Raw genomic sequence first — 23476 nt, 5'->3', positions numbered from 1 at the left:
CAGCTGGAGGTGACTCAGCTTCTCTGGGAAACCTGTTCTGAATTCAGCAACACTCACAGTAGAAGTGAGTTTGTGTCTTAAGATGGACCAGCACATTTCAGTTTGTGCCCAGTGCCCCTTGTCATCATTGGGCACCACTGAAGGGAGTCTGGGTCCCCTTTCTTCATTCTCTCTCATCACATACTTGGACAAATTGATAAGATTGCCCTTGATCAAGGACCATTTTAGGTGAGGGATGCTAAAATTAATAGTAACAAATCTAATACAGCTTGTATTTTATGTAGCTCATACTAATTGAATAAACAGAAGTTATTTACAGGCTCCATATAAAGTTCTATAATCCCATAAACTCTTAGATAAAACAGACTGGGAAAACAGTCTTCTAGGGACATGTTTGGAATAAAATTCTCTTTCTAGTCACCTCAGAGAAGGGATTATTAAATAGCTTTTTATAGATCTTGAAAACTAGCCAGATCCCAAGGCTCAGCTGTTTCAGCTAAAGACTAAATCTGCCTGCAAGAACTGGGCCAGGCAGTTGAGCTCTTTGTATGTTTATCCCTTTGTATCACTCTGCTGCTGCTCTTTGCTATGTCAGAACAGTGATGGACCAAAGTCCCTCTGTGCCACTTTGGGCAGGCTAACAGTGCTACCAGTCTGGTAGCTATGGTTTGTGTTCCACCTGCTTGTGGCAGAGCACAGGTAATTGTGCTCCAGTGCCTAGAGGTGCTGGTTGGTCAGCTCTGCTATCTCTCTTTTTATCTGGGCTTTTGAGTCCCTTTCTCCTTGCTTAGTGCAGTAGTCCTGCAGGAGCAGAGCTTTATATGCTTTTATAACAATGCTCAGCTTATGGCCTGGGAAAACACTGTGTTCCTTCTGCCTCCTGTCACACATGCTGTCTGCTGTCCTGTCACTGTACAGCCTTGACACCTCCATCCCTGCCCTCAAGAAAAATGGACCATTTCATTTCAAAGCCTGGAACTGTCACCAAACCCAGGAAGAAATTAAACTCTCTGACCCTATCTTTGAGATGACTGTGAGTTGCCTTACTTTATTCTGGCCAGGATGTGCAGTGAAAATCATTCCAACTGCACATATCCCGTACAAGACTTCTCACATATTTATACATTTATCAGAAACAATTTTTGAGCAAACAAACTTTATGTCATGGGTATCCCTATGTCAATTTTTAAAAAATGCTGGCAGACTCAACACATAACTCATTCTTCTTCACACACAAAATATTGACATACTGCATTGAACTCATACAACTCCCTTAGACTTAAAAGAACTCAAAGCATCTGAGCAAACTCCGCCATAAAAGCTGCTAACTTACTAACTTACACGTGGCCTAAGAAAGTTTCACAGTGCATCTTTCACCAGAGTGTCGCTACAGGATTTCCTGCAGGACTCAAACCTGCAGTTTCTGGGTTTTACCACTGGATGGGACTCGAACTCATTGTTTCTACAGAAAGGGACCCAAAGCATCGGAACAAGCACCCTGTAATCAGTGCATTGCTTGAAGCACCCGTGATGCTTACCCTGCTGTCATGGCTGAACAGTCAGATGACTTTATATGCAGCCTGTCAAGGATTTCTGTTTACTCAATTAGTATGAGCTACATAAAATACAAGCTATATTAGACTTGTTACTGCTAATTTTAGCATCCCTCACCTAAAATAGTCCCTGATCAGAGGTTTCAAACCAAACAGGTCTGGTTGTCAGTGTGATTCCTCACAGCAGTGTGAGATGAGAATATCCCTTCATATCTGTGTGTACACTGGTAATTGATACTTGATTTTGTTGACTCTGCAAGGAAAATAAAATTCCATTAATAGCTGGTGGTTATTTTTATGCAAGCCTGAACAGCATCAGGTGGCAGAATCTGTCTCACCAGAAGGCACTAAAAGCAAGCAATAACCTCAGCTTTCCTTAAGGCTGCCTCATCTGTGCAAAGCAAAAACCTTCCTGCCCAGGTTTGTGTGCAAGAGTTTTGTCAGCAAAGACTTTTCAATTATACAAGAGGAGAAAGTAAGACAGTTGAATGCTGAGGTACTGCTTGTGTCTGCTTTGCAACTTGCCTCATCTCACATAAAATGTGGGCTGCCTTGTTGGCTTGGAAGGTGCTGAACTCTCTGTTGTCCTTAGGGCCACATCTCTACCCTAGGAATTGCCTTATATGATGTATTAGCAACAGAAGACCTGGACTGAGTTATTTAGTCCCTAGATCCTACTTAGCAAGGTCTGAAGCAACTGATCAAGACTAGGGCATTGCATGAAGAAAAAAAAAAATTCCCATGGGAATGTCTAGAGGGGACAATTCTCGGGGGTAATGATCATGAACAGTTCATGAGCTATGGAGGATGTTAAGTCAGGGGAATGCTGCTTAAGGGAAAGGATTCCAGCTTTTGCAGGATTATTTTAGAGCCATTAGTCTCAGTTTTACTTCACTTGACTCAGTGATGCCTGGAACATTTTATATTCAAGTCTCTGAGTCTGATGGTTTCTCGAAGGCCCAAGAAAGAGTTGTAGTCAGACACTGAAGAAAACCACTATTCGTTACATTATTAGCAAGCTGCTTAGGACTGTTGTTACGAGTAAATGTTTCCACTTGTTTTCCCTTCCCAGAACCTTCCCCTGGTTTGACTGACAGCTGTGCCACTGAGGAAGTCTCTCTTTAGCCAGCTGCTAGAAAAGAGAGAGCTTGTCTGGTGCCATCTGAAGCCTGGTGCTCTACTGTACCAGGCACCCTCTGGAGTCTGTCCTACAAAACAGTGTGGGCTGGTCAGCACCAAGACATCTCTCACTTCAGCTGTAGTAGAGCCTGGCATGATATTGGATGATAACTCTCCACAGCTGCTTCCAACAGTTTCTCAGAAATTCCAGAGGAGAATGGAGATTATGATTCTAAATCTTCATAAACCATAATGAAGTCCATGAGGAATGCTTTGCTGAGATCTCATCCCAGCCCCTTCATGGGACTAAGTGGTGCAAGAACCAGCATTGTTAACTCTCAGACTCTTTAAACTATTCCAGCCAATAACCCCATGTACACATTTTGTTCTATGAGTTTCATTCTCTACTCTGCTCAGCAAACTTGCTTATCCCTGGTTGTCTAGCTTTTTTACAAAACTGAATTACAAAACCAAATTTCAGTTATTTTGTAGTGGCTACAGGTTTGATGTAACAAACTAAACAGGATCAGGCCCAGTCTTTTTTTTTTTGTATTTTTTTATTCCCCTGTGGGATCTTGAGAAAGTTATTGAATCCTGACAATATACTAATGATTTAGTCAGGTGCACTCTTTCTGCTGAGCCAGGCTTTCATCAGCACTTACTTCTACTTCCTTGCTGGTGATAACGCATTCCACCCTCACCACCACAGACTATATGATATGTCCTTCAAGGAAAAAGGAGGTAACTGGATACTCTGTCCAAATCCACCTAGGACAAAGAAATTTTTATTCCCTAAATTCTTTATTCAGTGTTCTTTTGTACCTTCTGCCACCATGTATCATTGTGTTTCAGTACTGTTTACCATAATAAAACACTGCCTTCCTAGTTTTGCCTCACAGGAAATCATTTACTGGCCTCTGAAGTGAGGCCAAGGATTAGTTATGCATGTTGCACCTAGACTCCTTGCTTAATTATTATTGCTGACAGCAGCTGTCACCACACCTGTACACCTATTATTATATATGCCATTTATCTTACATTTGGGTTTCAGAGCAAGCCCAGTCTGCAGACACTGAAGCCTGGGAGAAATCTATTCACTTGAGCATCTGGGAAGTTCTTATCAATCACTTGTGCCTAAAATATTTGCCTAATTGTGTTTCTGGTCTTTTTTAATCAACTGTGAAGCACAAGTGAAAGACAGACAATGGTACAGTCTGATCTACAACCTCCACTTCACTTAGTTCCTGTAAGCAAATGAAGTATTGCAGAAAAGAGACAATGTGGAACGGGTTTGGTGTAATAAAATGTCTAAGAGCTGCAGTAGTGGTGCAGTGCACAATTTTTTGTAATTGTGTGAAGGTGGAACTTTACCTCCTTGAACAATCTGCAAGGTAACAAGGGTACAGTGGCTGTAGCTGCTGGGCTTCTTACAAAGGCAAAAATTTAGCATGAGTCTCTAATTCTGCCTCTGCATGTCCTGTGATGCAGGGAGAGCATCCATTCCCACCATGGTCTGGGATCCTTGCAAAGAAGGAACTGTAGTATAGGGCTCCAGTCCTGCTTTTTGGACAAACTGTGAGAAAGTGAGGGCATCTGCCTTCTTTCCTGTTGGTGCCTTTCTCTCTAGGAAGAGACCCATATTGTCTCTGTATGGGAGGGCAATGGATCTGCTGAAGAGAGGCTCCTCAATCCCCAGCAGCTCTCGCACATGTCGTGAAATTTCCTGAAATACAAGACAAAACACCAGAAATTCTCATTTCTCAAACCAACACAATAGGGAAATGGCTAAAACCATCCATTCCATGTCAGAGCAGCAGGAAAAAACAAGTGATATTCTAAATTTTGGTACAGTTTCATGCTTCAAGTTTCAACACAAAGGGGATCTGAATCCATAAGTCCCATGGGACACTGTAAAAGCAGGGCATATCACCTCTCCAGATTTACTATCAGGGATGGCATCACATCTGGTCTCTTAGTGGCATAAATATAGCTCTGCTTTCATCCTTGCACTTCAAGGACAAACAAGTTATGGGTGAATGAACTCCAGTCTCTCCTGCTTATTGCAAAATCATTGGTGTTTGTTAAATTAAAATGCGAATGACAATCTACACAAAGGTGTAAAGAGTAATTAGCAAAAAGTCATATTGTTAATTTAGAAAATGATGAATGTACAGTTGTCTGAACCAGCTGGACCTGGAACTGTGAGTGAGCAGAGCCTTACCATTGTTTTTGAAGCAACTTCTGATAATTTAACTGTCTAATTTGGTTGAAGCTTCAAAATACAATTTGCAAGGTTTTACTGATCATTCACAGTATTTGTCCAAAACTTTCCCCCAACTTTATCTTGACTCTGAAAAGTAGTGCCCTAATTTTTGTGATAACAAAAGAACACCAGACTTGTATCTTGAGTGGTTTAGATATTTAAAATACCAGTACAGTGGGATTAAAACCAGCAGTTTCGTCATTTGTCCATGCTGCATAGCTTCCACATAATTAGCTGTGTAATTCTCTACCAAATTGCCATTTCCCCTAAACTGCAAACAGCTTCTGTCTCGCTGACCTGATGCTATCACTCTTATTTCTATAGTAACTGTATCAGTTTCAACTGCCTTAAACTTTTCACTGTTCTAGTAGACACTTCCTGAAAGACCCACAGGGCCACATCCTGCAGAGCTCTGCACACTTGGATCCTCTTAGAATAAAATTATTTAAAACACAAATAACTGACAGGATAGGGCATGACCACTGAGAACATCTAGGTTCCACTGAAGTCTGTGAGATGTTCCTGATTTACTTGCAAACTTTAGAAAACATTACTGAGCCAGTCTCACTTCCAAGCTTGTGGCAATATCCTGGCTGTCTATTGCTTATCTGGAAGAATTTCAGTTCCTATGAGAGGAAGAATGGGTTACAGTTGATATGTCTAACCCATGGCCTAATATTACTCAGCAGTTGAACTGACACCATACATAATCCCTATATCCCAATGAGAGGGTGAAGCTTACAAAGTCGATAAAATTCTTCCACTTTTGGAAAGCACAAATGACTATAGTCTTTATATGCTTGTACCAGATATATTCATGAAGGTTTGCTGTCTGAAACACTTAAACAAAGGCATCAGCCTTTCTCTCAAAACAACAGGCAAAGTCATGGCACTAGTTGATGTTTTTGGTAGCATATTTAGTTTCAAACAAACAATTAAGATTGTGCAACCAGATAGAACTGTGGTGAAATTGCATTTTGGTACTGTAGAATAAAATAAACAGTATTAATACTCTAGTCACTGGAGCATAAAGCTTCTTCTTTCTTCTTGGTTTGAACTTCTACCTTTCACTTCTGGTGAAAGCAACTTCAAATTGTGGTGCAAAACAGATCATTTGGCTTTGTAAATGCAGTCCCTCTGTGGTTTCCACTAGGGGAGGGAAAGAATGTAATTAAATTTAAGTCAACTTGTTGATTTTCTGAAGTTTTAGGAAGCTTTGGAAGGTCAGGTTGTAGCCCGGAAGTTCAGCCTTAACTACCAGTGTTCGTTAAAGAAAATATGTAGGTTTGAAAGGAGAAAGAGCAATTACATGTTCATAGAATGAGGAAGAGCTCCCAGTTGTGTCCAGCAAAGCGTAAAAGGAGGAAATAAAAACAAGTGGCCCCTTTGCTGCTTGAGTGGCTCAATTGCTGCAGGTTAAATATAACTAGATTTTCATAAGTTCTACAAATCAGTAAGTGGAAAATTATTTAAAAGAAATTTGGAAGGTGCATGCATATTGCTAAGCAATTTTATAGGGCCAGAGGGCAACACACACTTAAAGAAAGGCTAAGCACTTATGGTGCTCCAGAGAAGCCCAAGATCTGCAGCCAGCTAAAGACCTGAATAGATACACTCTAATGGTATGACTGTTTGTATAAATCGGGTTGTCTAGTTTCGGGTGCACTTTTTGAATCAGCCCACAGGCCATGGCCCGGGCGGCTGCCAGCAGCAGGGCCAGCGCTGGGCGCCCAGGGAAGAGCAGGAGCTCCGGGAGCGCAGCCGGGCGCACCTGCATGTGGCCGAAGTCCGTGACGCCCATGGCGGGCAGGTTGGAGCAGTTGGCATGGATGAGGCGGCGGCCGGTGATGCCGTTGGCCCTGAAGCATTCCTGGGCAGGGAAGCGGAGAGAAAGGCGGATCGCCTCTGCCACTCCCGCCCCCCTGCCCTCACACACGCACACGCTCACACGCGCACTGAGCTCAGGCCACCGGCCCAGGCAGCGCCGAGGGCCGGGGTTTCCCGTTCGGACCGGCAGCCCCGCACCTCGTACTGGGGGAAGCCGAGCTGCGCCACCCACTCAGCCACTTCCTCGGCGCTCCAGGTCAGGAAGGGGCAGACGGACCGCGGTCCCCCCGCGCCCTTGGGGTCAAGCTGTGGCCCCGAGGGACCCGGCCGCGGCTCCATCCCCAGGCCACCACGGCAACGCGTCTTCCCGGGACCCCGTTACCGTGGCAACCATCACTTCCGGGAGGTGTTCCCCCTTCTCCCTTCCGCCACTGCCTCCCTGCTGTCAGCCTGCGGCGCCGCCCGCGCCCCGCGGCTCTGCAGAACTAAATGCTGATTGGCTGCGTTGTCGAGGGGGGAGGCTGAGGCATGAGCACCGAGGCGCCACCATCTCCCTGCGGCCCGGCTCACACGCACTCGCTCGGGTGTTTCCGTCCCCCCACCCCCGCTCGGGTGTTTCCGGCCGCCCCGCTCCGGCCGCGCTCGGGTGTTTCCGGCCGCCCGCTGAGCCGTGCCCATGTCGGACGCGCTCTTCGCCGCCGCCGGCGCGCGCTCCGAGCCCCCGGGCGGCGGCGCCGCGTCCCGGGGTCCCGCAGGTACGGGCAGGGCAGGGCAGGGCAGGGGGCAGCCCGAGTTTCCTTTCCGTGGTGGGTTAGCTCGTTTCTGCCGGAGAAGCCGTGTTTCCGGGGGCAGCTCCCTGCGGTGCCCGCTGCGGACAGCAGCGCCCCGGGTGAGGGGCTGAGCGGAGGGACCGGGCTGTGGGGACCGAGCTGTGGGGACCGGGCTGTGGGGACCGGGCTGTGGGGACCGGGCTGTGGGGACCGGGCTGTGGGGACCGGGCTGTGGGACCGGGCTGTGGGGACCGGGCTGTGGTCTCTCCGCCTGCTCGCCTGCCGCTCGGGCGGCTGGAGCTGCAGCAGGAGCTGCGGTGCTGGGGTTTGTGCTCTCCCCGCCCAGCCGGGAGCGGGGCTGTGCCGTGGGCTGGCGCCCCTGGGCTGGAGCTGTCTCCTGCCCGCCCTGATCCCGGCAGTGGCCAGCGGCTCCGAGGGGCATCAGCAGCCTGCCGAAGCTGGAACTTGTCCGTGCCCTGTTCGCTGCCTCAGCGCGAACGAGAGCAGGGCTGTGAAGCCCGGACCGCAGTCGTGTGGGGACAGAGCTTTCCCTGAGTTCGGGAGACGGGAAGATCCGGAGCCGTCCTTATAGACGGCCCTTTCAGCACTGACCTAGGAATTGCCATCTCCTCAGTGCCCTTTGTGAGCTGCTGCACGATTGCTTTTTCCAGGGCTTTGTCAGCTCAGCTTTACATGATGAAATTTGGCCTTGTTCTGTCCTTCTAAAGCTAGAATTAGTAGTTCCTGAATGAGCTCTGCTTCTGAGAATGGCTTTACACCAAAAACATGCGTAGGTTTTTGTTCTCCCTTTCGTAGGGTTGAGGCCATTAAAAATCTTTGTTCCACAAGGTTCTAGATGCAGCTCATAACACGAAAAACTGGTTGGCACAGGTCTTTGTTCCACAGCTGTGTGACCTTGTCAGTGTTTGAGTGCCGGCTGCAGTTTTTTTCCTGTCAGTGTATTATAAACACCAATATTTATTTTCCCTTCTCTTCCTATATTCTGTTTGTTGTTAGAAAATGAAGACTCAGCCCAAAAGACAGAGATTGCAGATCAGCTAGTAGATTCTTTGGAGTCCAGTACTTCGCAGAGCAGGTAGGAAAACCTTTTTGTGTGTTGTGGCCCTCATGCATGATAGTCTGCTTCATTCCTGTGACCTCTTCTGTATGGCAATTTGTTCTGTGCAGGTGAAAAAAGGGACTGGAGACTGAATTGTCTGCTTTGGGGCAGTATATACTGGAATCAGTATGGGAGGACCTGTTTTTACAGGCTTTAAGGTTGTTTTGAAGCTTATGAAATATCGTTCATGGCTCAGCTATTCAAATCACACAGTCATTCACCTTGAAAGGAACCCTATGTGGTTTTTTAATCCATTATAAGAGCTACCGCATTTTCAGGGGGAAATTTTCTATATCCTATAATATATCCTATATTAAGGATACCTTAATAATTGAGCATGCTATTGTCTGTAAATCTGGTGGAAGCTGTACAAGAAAATACCTTTTACTATTTTCTTGCCAATGTTTTGTCTTTTTTCTTTGTCATTTGTTTTCTACGTCTCTCCATTAATGCTGCTGCTCAACCCTTTTATCAGATGTGGTGTTTGTGGCCAAGTAATTTCATTGGTTACAAGCACTAATACTGTGCAGTGCAGTTTCATTTGCCATTATGCATTTGTTGCACAGGATACAATTTCAGAAATGTGTGAGTTGATTACAGTAGGTAAACCACAGCTTCATCAAAAAAAAGCAAAAATCCAGGAAAAAAAACCCCACATCACACTACCCTTCTTCCCTAAACAGCAGTTTGATGCCATCTTGGTTTGATGCTGCTGACCTCTTTATCAGACTTCCTGACTTTAAATGAGTTCTTCTATCTTTTTATTATATCCTCTAATTTTCTTTTAAGAGGTTAATACACACCATGAGCAAAAGAGCCAACAGATACTTGTGGACATTACCTATTAAATTTGTCTTAATTTAGATCTTCTTTGAAAGGGATGGAGATGGTCCAAAAGGTTTGTATGAGGAAGGATCAGCTGAATTCTTATCTTTGTAAGTCTGCTTGCAAAGCTTGTGTAGCTCTTCCTAATCTTTCAGTGAGACTCATGGGTATCAGTGGTATCTAGAGGAAAAAATTCCCAAACTGTAAGCTGCTGTGTTGATGGGGAGCTTTTTGAGCAGATGTGTGCACCTATGGTAGCAAATGATCAAATAGCCCATCTAGGTGTGTTCATGCAACTGCTAAACTGAAATGCAAATAGACTGGAAAATGATAGCATAGAAGTCCAAGAATTCTTCCTTTAAAAAATTGTTCCCACCAAGTGTCTCTTCTTATCTTGTCCATCTGCTGCCATTTTGTGAACCTGCTATTCATTTCATTAGAGTTGTTCTTACAGACCTTCTGGTCTATCATGCCAATTCTAGGAAAGAAAATCACACTGTTAAGAGAATGTAAGTAAAAAATGTCTTTGTTTCTGGACAAATTCTGTAGTGCCATAGGAATAAGAATTTGAAAACAAAGGCCACATTTTCCCCGTTCAGGTCTGCTCTCGGGATGCAGAATATGTGTATATTTTAATTTATTTTTAATCATTCCAAGCTATACTCATAGTCTGCTTCCTTGCTAATGAGAATATTTCTCATTTCTGAAAGGAGACATTTTAAGAAATGTTTTTTTTTTTTTCCGTTTATGCTGTGTTCTCATGTTTCTGATCGTTTAGAGCAAGGCAGTTGACATTGGTTTTATAGTGCTATCAGAAGGTTTTGATTTTCAAAAGTGCAAATATTTCTATTCTTATTTAATACTAGGTTGCTTCCCATAGAAGTTTCACATATGTAATGAGAGCATTACAGAGGACACTCTTCTGGCACCTGAGTTCATTTGGGTTTGGAAGTCTAGCTATGGACAATATGCAGCAATTTTTTTCAATATAACTTAGAAGAAAACCCTCAGCAGAAAATAAATGCCAGAGGTGTTTGCTTTCTTGCCCATTTTTTTCCTGCTATGTTCCATTCTTATTGTTTTAGCGCGCCCATTTTCTTTTGTTAGAGTGCAGTACTCAGATCTCTTTGCTTAAGTTATTGTGCTGCCCATTGTATGTCTTACTGCTTGCTTATCTGTGGAGTGTATTTCAATATGGAGAGAGACACTTGGGTACTTCCTGTATCTCTAGGGATTGCTAGTAGGAAAGGCAAAATGGACCACTTACATAGATGGCATTCTCAGGATGGCTGTCAAAATTGTTCTCAATTCTTTCACTGATCCAGTTGACCTCTGAGGAAGTATGCAGATGCCATGCAGTAGCTGGCATAAAAGAAATTGTCCTTTCTTGGGCAGAAAAGTTGCTACTGATGTCTGTCCTTAGTATAGTGTTGTTGAGCTCACATGAAAGGTAATGATGCAGAGATGGCAGGACTGGGGTGGGCAGTGGTTCTTTGTCCAGCTGGGAGGTGCTGACCACAGAAGCTTGTTCCTTCAGTTCATTTGAATTTGAGTTCCAGAGCAGTGATTCCTCTGCTGGCTGTGCCCTGTGTGCAAGTGCTGAATTGTACTGTTCTCTTCCTCCAGAAGGTCACAGGCTTGGGCACACCTGAGCACAAGCACAACAGAGCATTCGAAGGAAGAAATTGGCACTCTGGGGGACCAGAAAGTGGCTGAACTAGAAGAGAAGCTGCCTGACCAAATCCGATCTCTCAAAAAGGTAGATGGGTGTTTCTTATGTCTGAGAACAAAGACAGAAGTGCAGCAACAGTTCTCCCACCCTACTGCTGTGCTTGCTGCTATGGGATTGAGGCTTTAAGAGTTGTGTTAAGATAAAAGTAGCATTAACATAGATTCAGTTACATTTTATCCTGTACATTAGTGGGAAATAAATGGTATCAGTATAATTTGCAAAATCCCTCTTGTGTCTTCAGCTAGTCCTTGCTTCCTTGCTCACTGAGGCTTCAAGGTAATTCTCACCTTCTGCTCTTACCTGGTGTTTCTGGAAATTCCATTCTTGTGGATTTATGGAAGAGGGAACTGGAAGTCCCTTGTTTCTTCTTGTGAGCAGCCAATTTGTTTGCCTTACAGATAGAGTCAGGAAAACCTGTGCAAGTGACACTGAGTTCAGGACCTGTGAGTTTGCATATATGAGAAGATGAACTTCTAACTAGGATGCAGTGATGACAGTTTGATTGTGGCTGTAATCTAGATGCTGAAAGGCTCTCCCTAGAGAGACTGTGTCTTGGGAATTCTTTCCATAAATAGTTGGCTAAATCTATAAGACTGTTGCTTTCTTGAGGGGTGACAGTTAACTCTGATGCAAGTGCAAAAATGTGCCTGTGCAGGACTCCCGGGGAAATTTGTGACACTAATGCAGCATTTGACTTCAAAGTTCATGACTTTGGTGCAGTGGGGGAAACAATGCTGAGAGGTGTCTCAGAGCTAGCCTATACTAAGAGCAGAAGCTTGTGCAGATCTGACTTGGTTTCATAAAGATGCCTGAGTTGCTACTGAGTTGTTTCAAATCTAGGCAGAGACTTTTTAACCAGAACAGTCTTTGTGACAGTGATTCTTATCTGCTTTGTGCAGGAAGCTGTTCCATTAACCAGCTACCATGTACCTCAGGGAGTAGGGGACATAGTCATGATTCAGTCAGATCACACTGGTGCTGTGGATATCCTTTCAGCTGAGCTGGAGACTGCAGACCTCCTTGGGGAGCAGAGAAAAGGTGAGTCCTGAAGGCAGAACTCTTTTTTGGGTAATCTTTTAAGTGCCTGCCCTGGCTAGAAGAGCAGAGACTATCTTGGAGATACTTCTAATTCCTGCTGGAAATTTGGGCTCATGGCTAGTGAGTGGAAAAGCTTCACATCTGGGGCTTTTGGGAGCAGACCCCTTACCAGAAATAGCTTCACTGTTTTCAGGTAACGGTTTGTCAGTAGTGCAAAGTCATGTAAGCCTGTGAAATTTTCCCTTGTCTCAGCTCAGCCTCCTCCTCTGGCTGCACCCACCATGTGGACCACTGAGAAGATGAAGGAATTCAAAGCTAAGATGGGAAAGGAGAAGAATGGCAGGATGGTGGTGAAGCGAGGCGAGGTGGTGACAGTCCGTGTGCCAACCCATCCTGAGGGGAAGTGCATTTGCTGGGAGTTTGCTACAGATGACTATGACATTGGGTTTGGAGTCTATTTTGACTGGACCACAGTTACTAGCACTGCCATTACTGTTCAGGTCAGTGAATCCAGTGATGAGGAGGATGAAGAGGAGGACGAGGAAATTGAAGGTTAGTGCAGATATTATAAGGCTTAATTTGTATTGCTTGTTGCCATGTTTCTGAGAGTATCTAACAGATGCTATAATTTCCATCTAGTTTGTTTAGTCAGCTCATTTGCTATCTCTGCAGCCTTCTGGGCTCTTGGTTAGAGTGATAAGAAAGCATTTGGCCCTTTCTGCTTCAGCATATATCAATTGAACACATGGAAAAATAAAATCAGAATTCACTCAGTGAATTCAGAAATTTTAACATGACTGTTTTTGTTAGACTCTCAGACTGAGAAATTTCTGGTGGTGAGTGGAGCAAGATTTTGCTGGTTTTTTTGGGTTTTGTTTATGTTTTTTTATGTTGGTTGGGTTTTTGTTTGTTTTTTGTTTTGTTGTTTTGTTGGGGTTTTTTGGGGGGGATGAGTGTTTGTTGTTGTTGTTGTTGTTTGTTTTGGGGAGTTTTGCTTGTGGTTTTTTTTTTCTACCATGTTTGCTACCTGTGTCTACAGTGTTTGCTACCTGTGTCACTGTACTTGGAAACACACAGTAATGTTGCGTGTTCTGTGGCTTCAGTGTATGTGTGAAAAGTGTAGGTGGGAGGTTTGTGTCTGAATTTTGCAGGCTCTATAAGCAGGGGTAGGTTCCTTTATAAGGAATCCTCTTGGAAAAATGAATTGAGGACAAAGACACTATGAGGTAACAGCTAAGAGCTTTTCTGCCTCTCTTTGCTTCCAGTCTATATCACATGCTGTTGTGTGTATAAAAGCAGTGAGGTGTCTAAAAGGTAAGCTAAAACAGAGAGGAGACTGGGCTAGCAGGTGTCCAAGTTTAGGACAAACCTTGGGGGGAAACCTCCAAAGAAGCCCCCCAGAATAAGCCCCTCTCACAATTCCTCCCCCCCACTGGGCTCGGAAAGAATTGTACTCGGGGGGGAAAAGTGGAAAAAACCTATTTATTAACAAACAAAGAAAAACACTTCCCAGCAACAGGAAAGTACAATCCCAGATGACAAAAACGTTTTCACCAGTGTGAGAGACGGTCGCTGCTGGGAAGGGTGAGAAGCTTCTTGGGCAGGCTCCGGAGGCAGTCTCTGATGCTCAGGTCCCGTCCGGAGCCGGTACAGATCTTGGAGCTGAAGGAGAGAAAGGGGGAGGGGAAGGCAGCAGCCGGGGCAACAGCGAGGCAGAAGCAGCGGGGCAGCGGCCGGGGTAGCAGCAAGCGGGCAGCAGCAGCAGCAGCAGCCGGGCAGCCGAGCAAGCCACGCAGCACAGCTCCCGGGGCACCACCCCCCCGGGAGGGGGGAAAGGGCACCGGCGGCAGCTCCATGCAGACAGAGAGGTGTGGGGGCAGGAGAGGAGCAGACACAACACCAACCCAGGACAGCAGGTTAGTAAATACTGTCTCATCAGTATTCCCAAGAGAACTGGTACTTGGTATGACCTTTGTTATGATAACGAAGACTGGACTTTGTGGGAATATTTGCAGAAAGGTTGGAGGAGATGCTCTGGGTAATGCTACCACAGGTAGCCTTCCACACAGCTGCATGTCTGTGTTGCATTCTGGTCTTGTTGGTCTTTTCCTGAATTATGTAGTGGTTCTGGCCTACTGATTTGTCTCTCTGCCATTCAGGCCTGTCCCCTGTGGGTGATGTGGAGCGGGGTTCCAAGAGCTCCCTGCGCAGCCGCTATGGAGAGATCATGCCTGTGTACCGGAGGAACAGCCACCGGGAGGTGCAGGCAGGCAGCCACGAGTACCCTGGTGAGGGCGTCTACCTGCTGAAATTTGATAACTCCTACTCTCTGCTCCGCAACAAGACTCTGTTCTTTCACGTCTACTACACTAGCTGAAGAAGAGGGAAGGGGCAAGGATGGCAGGCAGGTGATGGTGAGTGCAGCAGGCTGCCACCCAGCCCTGGTACTGCCTGATGGGCACTGCTGTGTGACAGAACCACGGAGCAATTCTGCCAGCTCTTCTTTGGACACAAACTGGATTCTCTGCACACCCTTCTTCCCCACTGTCCCAGGGGAGAAAGGTAGCTGTGGCTGCCTGGTTGTTCCCAGGCAGCTGCTCTTTCTCTAAAAACTTTGAGAGGTCTGCTCCATGCAGGCATTGGGCTGGGCCTTCACATCACAGCTGGCAATTGCCCAGAAGCCACGTTCAGTGGTTGTGATTCTGATCTGTTGTGCTGGTACAAAATGAAGTGAAAATAATCTGTTACTATTTTGTGAATAACTTTTCTAACTCTCCTGCTGCATCTGCATCACTAGGTGGCAGCTGTTAGCTTCAGTGAGCCAGAAGCACAGCTGGCTTGTCACTTAGCCAGGATAACCCCATCACCTACCATCGCTACAGTCACCAGCAGTCAGTGCTTCCTTCACTCACATGAGTGGGTGGGAGTGCAGCCCATGCTGCAGTGGCTTGGCAGTGCTGCAACAGCTGGGCCCCAAATAGCAGTTACAGCTCTTGTTTGAACAGGGGGTGGGAGCAGGGTGCACACCTCATAGTCCACAGGAAGGCTTTTCTATAGATTAGGAATTGGATTTATATCTATTGATTGTAGACATATATAGATGATTAAAGCCTCAGTGATTTCCAGAAGTTTTTTCTGAATCCAGATGTAAAGCAGAAGACATTACTTACTGCCCTGAATGAATACAAAATGGTTGGAATACAGCCAATAAATATAGTAGCAGGATGGTTTGCTGGTATTGCAACTATATGTAGCAAGGAAAAAGCTTCCAGAGAAATGTAGTTTGTCAGCTGCTATTGCTGTTGCAAAGGTATTGTTAGAAAGTTCCTTGGAATGTTGCAGTGACTAGTGATGGTATTAGTTATCACCTTCTGCTTAAGCAGTGGCTGAGTTGAACAAGGAGAAGTTAATCCATCAGAGAGGAATTTTAAAACATATTTATTTGTAACTGTTGTTTATTTTAATATTTTTAACTTGAAATTGTTCTCTTTTCTAAGAATACTGCTGTATTTACATTTTGATACCTCTTTGCACAGGCACAAAATGACTTTCCATGATGATACTAGAAAAGTTCTGAGTTTTATTTTTAAATCATCCAGGTAAAGCACCTCTATTTGGTCCATTCCTTCCATTGAGAGGAAATGATGGACAGAATTATTTGGGGTAGTTAAAGCCAAAGATTTTGCTCTCGTAGGAGGGCTGCATATTTTGTATTAAGGGTATATTGTAATGCTGTACAATCTGCTCTATAGTCAGGCTTACTCCTAACCATCTCTGCTTAGTGATTCACTGCTCCAGGGCACTTAGCAGGTCAAAATGGTAAGAGAGGAAGCAGTCAGTCTACAGTAGAGCAGCCCAAGCTGTGAGCAGGAGGAGTGGAAATTGGAAGAGCACTGCTTGGAGCACAGTGGCTTTCTGGGGGAGTGGGCAAGGAGCAGTGTTGTTGCTGCTTTGGGCCCTGAGAAGGGGAGAAAACAGTCACCTTCCTCATAAGAGAGTGTGTATTCACCGGGGTGGGGGGAACTGCAAAGCTGCCATAGTCAAGCACAGGGAGACAGAGCAATAGGGCTTAGTATCTGTCAGAGCAAGATGCTCTTTCAGTTAGCAGCTTGCAGAGGGCTGTTCCTTCCTTTAACCTCTCATGGATGAAATGAAGAATCATCCTGTGTGGCCTTTCTACAGCACTTGAATCAGGCCTGAGCAATTTAAATAAGGTGTTTGGATTTTTTTTCATCCTTTGTCTATCAAGTTCCTACTGATGGAGTGACACATTTCACTTCTAACAGAGAAGTATGTTTGCTGATACAAAACATCAGTTTAACAACATTTCATAGTTGATGTGTTGTCGGTAGACTAGGAATGAGAGGCTGGAGAGCAGCCCTGCAGAAAGGGATGTGGGAATCCTGGTTGATGGCAAGATGGGGTGCATCAGGCACAGTATCACAGCCAGGCAAGGGAAGGGATTGTCCTGCTCTGCACTGGGGCAGCCTCACCTCGAGTGCTGGGGCAGTTCTGGGAGCCAGAATGTAAAAAAGACATTAAGCCATTAGAGACCATCCAAAGGAGAGCCACAAGGATGTTGAAGGGTCTGGAGGGAAAGCCATGTGAGGAGTGGCTGAGGTCACTTGGTCTGTTCAAGCTGGAGGAGGCTGAGAGGAGACCTCATTGCAGTCTACAACTTCCTCACAAGGGGCAGGCAATGATCTCTTCAGTCTTGTGACCAGTGACAGGGCTCAAGGAAATGGCATGAAGCTGAGCCAGGGGAGGTTTAGGTTGGGTATAAGGAATTTTCACCCAGATGGTGGTTGAGCACTAGAACAGGCTCCCCAGGGAAGTGATCACAGCACCAAGCCTGACAGAGTTCCAGGAGTGTTTGGACAACACTCTCAAGCACATGTTCTGATTGTTGGGATGTTCTGACAGAGGACTTGGACTGAATGATTGTGATGGGTCTCTTCCAACTCAACATGCTCTGTGATTCCATGAAGCTTTTGTACTGAGTCACTGGAAAACACCTTAAAACTATTTATGATCACACAGAAAACACTATGGGCCAATGCCAGAAGAAAAGTTGCACATAAAATACAGAAGTTGGTTATGTCCCAGAGCAATAAGATCAGCCACATATATCTGTGGTCAATGCCAAGGTTCTTCAGTCTGTTCTGCAGCCTCTGGGAAATCTTGGTGATGTTGAAACTCAGTGGTGAAGTTCTGCATGACTGTTGAAGGAAATAAAAAAATAAGAATTACATTTTTCTTAGAGGCTTCACCAGGTTGTTCCTTACATTATTTTTAATGTTGTTAATTTGGGAAAAATACTTTTGTTCATTACTCAATGCACGTTAGGAATTTTTTTTTTTAACTTTTTTTGTTAAAGTGGGTACAAGCTTAAGTCAATCTGTGAACTCCGAATTGTCACAAGTTTATAGGATTTCGCTTAGTTCCATTACTTAAAAGACTGTATCAGATGGAACCTTACAGTAGAGTATTATACTAATAATTTTCTTCAAACAGTTGATGCAGGAAGTAAAAGGTATCAACAACAGGGAAATGGCAGATTTATTTAGTAAATGCTTTAACAACACAAGCCAGTCTCTGAAAATAAGGTCAGTGCCAAATTGTCAGGAGATGGGACTATATTTCCTTTCTAGCTTCAGTGGGTCTTATGAGAAAGATAGAGACCATAATTTGTAACTGTAGTAGCTGATGTGAAGCAGGAAAATCTGAGGAAGTGCAATAATTCACATTCAGATAGAAATTGAAGAAATCCTCAAAAATTTCCAGGCTCTTCAGGCCTTTAGACTCAGAAAACAGTTTAAATGACTGGTTTTAAGAAATGAAATTTTTTTTAATGGGCTGTTCTGTAAAAGAAAAAAACATTTCAGTAAAAGTTTATTGAAACTGTTATTGTGAATAACATCAGAATTTTTGAAACCTCTAGAAACACTCTAAACACAGCAACTGTTTCATTATATTTTGCACAACTATTCATACCCATATAGTAAAATAATTCCTTAAAAAGTTGATAACCAAATCCAGCAATAGCAGTTGAGTATTATGAAGATACTTCTGCAGCTCAGGCCACCTGAGTTACCACATTCTGCAATTAACATTATCCTTTCATAACAGCTTCTGGTTTAAAGGAGAGTTGACTTAGAAAAGCAAATCACAAGCAAATCTGTTTGGGGATTTTACTCTCCCGCCCTTTTTAAAGTATTGGTTTGAGAATAATGAAAGTTACTGATTAAAAATGTGACGAAGAGATTAATGAAGCATCATTCAGATAGCAGGCTTCAGTCATGTCAGTCAGCTCACACACTTACTTGGGCATACAAGGACTGTAAGGCAAGGCTGTGCCAGAAACATCAGCAGTGGTTGTGACATGGCTGCCATGTGCAACTCCTCCAGTACTGAGGGAGTACAGTACACTTGTGCCTCATGAAGTACTACATGCAGCAGTAACTGGAACATGCCCAGTTCTCCCCAGATGTTCTAAAAGCTGTTCTCATGGCTTCCAAACCCGTCCCCTTTTCCCCCTTCACCAGGTATCCTGCACTCAGCTCAGTGCAGTGAACCAGGTATAACCCATCTCCTGCACACAACCCCACAGGTACAGCACCTCTCTCCCACACAGCCCTGCAGGTACAGCAGCCTGGTCTAGTTGAAGGTGTCCCTGCCCATGGGAAAACAGTTGGAACTAGATGATTTTCAAGGTCTTCTTCCAATCCAAACCATTCTATGATTTTATGAGTAAATGTGACAATAATTTAACAAGATATGATGGCAAGGTGTACTTAATTGTTTACTGCATAGAGGACAAGGTCAGACAAAACTGTCGGGGAGACCCTCTGCTGAGTCATGAGGTTCAGAAAGGACCCCCTTATTTTTTAAACTCCCTTCTTAAGGAGAATTTAGGTGTCTGGATCCAGACTTAATCCCAGACTTGGCCAGCAGTTTACATCTAAAGGATAATGTGCATAGTCAATCCTGTATCTCAGCTAAGGTTTCAGTTTCGTATGCTATTAAGCACTTAATGAGAATTCCTTAGCAAGGAATCTCTCAGCCTCAAGAAGTAAACCCTAAGAGGCATCCCCAGCTGAGTGGAGATCCTGGAGCACAGCATACTGCCATGCAGGAGAGGGTAACAGACCCTGGGCTGTCCACTATCTAGACTAAGATGATTGATTTTATTTATGAAATAAAAAGTCATATTTCCATACAAGCTGTATGTTGGGTTTCCTTGTGCCCAACTGGCCCTAAGCTATTGAGCAAGATTTATGGCCCTTAACTGTCGTGTTCTTATCTGTCAGAGTCCAGCTTGAGCCAGATACAGTCCTGACCACCACTGGTGGCTGGCTATTGCTCAAGCAGACGTGGGAGGGGAGAGCACACTGTCACCCAAGGCACCAAACAGAAGAAGATGAAGACCCTTCAGTCTGACCACATTGCCCAACTCAATGACTGCTATTGGTCCTTGGCTGTGAGATCTGCAGAACCCTGTTAACATATGATGGACTATTTGGCACCTACTCCACTTTCTAATTAGGACTTACTTATGTTGAAGGGAACTCTGACCTGTATGCACATGAGATATTCCAGAATTATTGATCCTCAGCTGCACAGCTTGTTGCAGGCTAGTGGGTTATCTCCATTTAAAGCTATACTGTGGCCTCCCTGTTGCTAGCTTACAGCTACTTCCCTCTTCTGTCTGTTGCTCATAATAAGATTTGAAATACATTTTTTCATGTTTTAAAAAATTAATAAGGCCTGCCTTACAACCAGTTTGATCCCATGCTGACATAGAGATAGTTTTCAAGTGCCAGTTTTCAAGCCATTAGTTAATGTTTTTTGTTAAGATAAATTGCACTGTAGATGGCAAACCTATTGTTCAGTTCTTGCTTTCTGAAGTCTGGACCAATTTTTAATAAGGCTTGGGTCACTCTTTTGGAACTGTGTCCATCTGCCTGGTCTCACTGACTTAAGCCCAAAAGCATTGAATGTGGAATGTCATCCCAATGAGTGTGTGCCCAGCCTGCAAATGCAGCCTGCCCACAGACAGGCCTGCTGCAGTGGAACTGAAAGCATTTGGTGTGTGTTCTTTCACTGCTTAAGTTCCCAGAACTATCTGGTATATTTTATGAACACAAGATAGTTTTAGGAATATTTAATCTTTAGGAAAGTTTCACAGTTGTACAGGATAATTCATATTTTTGTTTATTTTCTTAAATTTCCACATTATACAAGTATGTTGTTTCTCAGGTATTCAAATAGCATTCATTATCAAAGTGACAACTTCTTTTTGGAAGGATACACAGTTTTTATTAACTTTCTGATAAATCCAATAGCTTGGCTATGTGATTAGAGATTAAAAGCAGCCATTCCCTTTCAATATCAAACCCACAATTGTTTCAGAGAAATAATCTATTTTGTGTTTGTAATTTTTTCAGTTTGGTATATTTCCTGGATTTGTATTCAACAAATCCTGCTTAGCTGGCTTAGGCAGTTATGGAAACCCTTCTTATTTAAATAGAGATCTTTTGAATTAGACTTAGCGTCAAGAAAGAAAAATAAAATTTGAATGCAGTTGAACTTCAGAGAGGGAAGTTAATTCTCAGGAAAGGAAAATTTATTTCTTTGTTTCTGTGGAAGGAAGATTTCAAATAGGTTGTTAATATGTGTTTCCTTTCCCTCTAAATTATCTCTAGAAATTCAGAAAGCTAAATCAAGAAAGCAGCTTTTTTTTGCATTTTGGGTTTGCTTTTGTGAAAGCACAAAATTGTTTTCCATTTTGTTTTGAATATAATTTAGATCTAAATAAAATATATGTGTTCAGTCAGAGATATATCCTGTAGCAAAGCACTTGTATAAAAACTACCTTGTATAAATGTTTAGTTATAATAACGGTACTAATCTGTAGGACATTTTTTATGTCAGAGCAGCTAATAAGCTGTCCATTGTTTTCTCTTTTTTGCTTTAGGTGTAATGTAGCAGCAGGAGTTTAAAATGTATGTGTTTTATTGAGAACAGAGAATTAAAATTGCTTAAATCAAGGACCACTAGTGGTACTCCTTACCTGTACTGAGGCTCTTTGGAGATAACACATGTTCTCAGGAAAGGTTACTGGTGTCAGACACAGGCTTGTAGCAAATTAATGCTTGGGACCCATTTAATATGCACAAACAGGTAAGATGAAGATGTGTTCAGAGGAAGAGCTTAGCCACCTGACTTCAGGTGCTAAGGAAGTCAAGTTACTATGCATCGAGTCTAGAAGGCAGCCACATGCCTTTCTTTGCGGCTCTACCCTGTCAGCTTGTCTCCTTGCACCTGTGTGTGCATGTAACCTCCATCAGTGGCCTGCAGTGGGTCAGTTATTGGGGTGCTAGACCTGGGGAGGTGAATTTGAAGTAAACCTTATTTCAGGTCTAGCTGCTGAAAGATTTAGTCCTTGTGGGGAATTAGGGTAGAGAATGAATCCCCAAATGAGTTCACTTTCATCCCCACTCTTCCTTCTTGTCTCATTACCCTTATTAAAGCCACTCTACAGAGGATTTATCACAAGGTGCCTTAGGAATAAAGAGCATGTCTGAAATAAGAACCATAGGTGTCATTAACACAAGAGATTTCTTATTTCTCTGCCCATTTGGGTAGGGGGTGGTACTTGCTAAGGTCAGGCAGGGATAGTCCCTCTAGGCAGTTCCTGGATATCTAATCTGTTCATGGACTGCCTTGTTGCTGTAAGATGAGTAGTACAATGGTATTTGAATTTCCTGGTGCCATACATTCTTTGCCTTCATATGCTGCTGCCAGATGTCTAGGAACACCAGAGGACTACTCCTTTTGATACGCTGACACTAAACCCAAGGACCAGAGGAACACTAGATAGACATAAAAGAGTGTTTCTTATGGTCATTGATAATTTTCTCTGAAAAGAGTGTTGAAATTCAGAGTTGTAAAAGTGGTGTGTGCTTATGCATATTGAGTGTGGTTGAAAGATCAAAGCAACAAAGATTTTTGTTTGGGTTTTTTTTAAAATTTATTTCTACAAGTGTAAAAGAAAAGACTATTTCTCCTTATCTCATATCTGGGAAAATATTGGATGTGACAATGTCATGTAGATGAATGAGAACTTCACAACTGGGAGAATTAAAACCTGGGAACTGATTGTGTTAAATACATTGCTAATTAGACTGTGAAAGAAGACAGGAGTTTAGCAAGAGTCAAAGTACTATAGCATTTATCTAATGAAGTTAATTAGCAATAAATACCAATTAAATAAAGTTTTAGAAGGTACATAAAACAGCAGAGTTCAAATGTATATTGCCAGGAGAATTTTCTGGGTGGATAGTCCACATTTGTCTGGAGAGAGTCTCTGGCTACTTATTCTGAAACTGTGGTACTGTTGCAGGTGAAGGGTCATCAGGCCAGGTGGATGGTGGACCTGAGTCCCCTTGGCTTTTCTAGGTTCCATTCTGGATTTTACATGTTGCTTTCTCAGAATCATCATACATTAAATGTAGCCTTTATTGGGAAGGGAGAGAGGAAGAATTTTCTGATGCATCAGTGAGGGTTATCTGTTTTAAACCCATCTGGACTGGTGAGTCAAGTCCCTTGGGCAAGAAGCAGGATGCCAGACACAAAATTCAGAGCTAAGAAGACATTGCCAAGTAATGACCCTGATATTTAGGAGCTGTGTTTGGAAATGATAAATAGCTGGAGATGGCTTCTTGCAACCTCCAAGATGACCTGGGGACAGCTCTCCTCAGAGGGAAGCACACTGCTTCCCACTCACAGCTCCAAGCCATTAGCACAGGCTTGGATAGGGAGCAGCTTGTAGCTGGTCATACCTTTTTCAGACCTATGTTCTTGTGAACTGTGATGGTTGTTTGTCAGTCCTTATCTATGTTATGTGAATATTTTTGATGTCCTGTGATTTCAAAATTGAGTTCTCAGCGCCAACTGTTTGCTTTTCATGTGCTCACCAAGAGGTGAGTCTTAAATAGAGAAGAGGATATTTTAACAAAATGTGGACTCTTTCTGAAGGGCACATATGAAGGCTATATTTATGGTGTGCTTGCATTCCTTCTACAATTGGTTTGTATTGTTTATATTTGATGTGTTGTGGTTGATTTGTAATAATATATTGGAACTTATTCCCTTTAAATAAACTTTTCACTATGCAACCAAGAACTTTGTCTTCTGTTTAAGGCAAGTGAATATCTTGATATGAAA

At 43.6% G+C, this 23476-nt stretch overlaps 2 protein-coding genes and 1 pseudogene across 2 annotated transcripts; 2 read left to right on the top strand and 1 right to left on the bottom strand.

Annotated features, from left to right (window-relative positions):
* Window positions 1-663: 663 nt before the first annotated feature.
* LOC130254097 (uncharacterized) lies at window positions 664-3557 on the top strand (annotated as a pseudogene).
* SAMD15 (sterile alpha motif domain containing 15) lies at window positions 3235-7416 on the bottom strand. Its single transcript, XM_056492975.1, has 3 exons — window positions 6961-7416; window positions 6707-6805; window positions 3235-4395 (listed from the first exon to the last, which is right to left on the bottom strand). Exons 1-3 carry the CDS (start codon window positions 7099-7101, stop codon window positions 4129-4131), a joined length of 507 nt encoding a protein of 168 aa, XP_056348950.1. The 5' UTR covers window positions 7102-7416; the 3' UTR covers window positions 3235-4128.
* Window positions 6802-23178, top strand: TMED8 (transmembrane p24 trafficking protein family member 8). The gene is made up of 6 exons (XM_056492970.1): window positions 6802-7517; window positions 8550-8628; window positions 11104-11236; window positions 12109-12247; window positions 12500-12799; window positions 14407-23178. Exons 1-6 carry the CDS (start codon window positions 7439-7441, stop codon window positions 14622-14624), a joined length of 948 nt encoding a protein of 315 aa, XP_056348945.1. The 5' UTR covers window positions 6802-7438; the 3' UTR covers window positions 14625-23178.
* The last annotated feature ends 298 nt before the right edge of the window (window positions 23179-23476 follow it).

This window comes from Oenanthe melanoleuca, chromosome 5 (genome assembly GCF_029582105.1).
Source record: "Oenanthe melanoleuca isolate GR-GAL-2019-014 chromosome 5, OMel1.0, whole genome shotgun sequence".
In the NCBI taxonomy this organism is placed as follows: Eukaryota; Metazoa; Chordata; class Aves; order Passeriformes; family Muscicapidae; genus Oenanthe; species Oenanthe melanoleuca.
Note: the sequence above shows the minus strand (reverse complement) of the source record. Positions and strands in the feature narration are given on the sequence as shown.

Coding starts and splice junctions, on each gene's coding strand:
- SAMD15 (XM_056492975.1), bottom strand. CDS start 7,101: ATGGAGCCGCGGCCGGGTCCCTCGGGGCCACAGCTTGACCCCAAGGGC. Junction 6,806..6,960: donor TCGGCTTCCCCCAGTACGAG/GTGCGGGGCTGC, acceptor TTCCCTGCCCAG/GAATGCTTCAGGGCCAACGG. Junction 4,396..6,706: donor CGGACTTCGGCCACATGCAG/GTGCGCCCGGCT, acceptor CTTGTATTTCAG/GAAATTTCACGACATGTGCG.
- TMED8 (XM_056492970.1), top strand. CDS start 7,439: ATGTCGGACGCGCTCTTCGCCGCCGCCGGCGCGCGCTCCGAGCCCCCG. Junction 7,518..8,549: donor CGCGTCCCGGGGTCCCGCAG/GTACGGGCAGGG, acceptor GTTTGTTGTTAG/AAAATGAAGACTCAGCCCAA. Junction 12,248..12,499: donor CCTTGGGGAGCAGAGAAAAG/GTGAGTCCTGAA, acceptor CCCTTGTCTCAG/CTCAGCCTCCTCCTCTGGCT.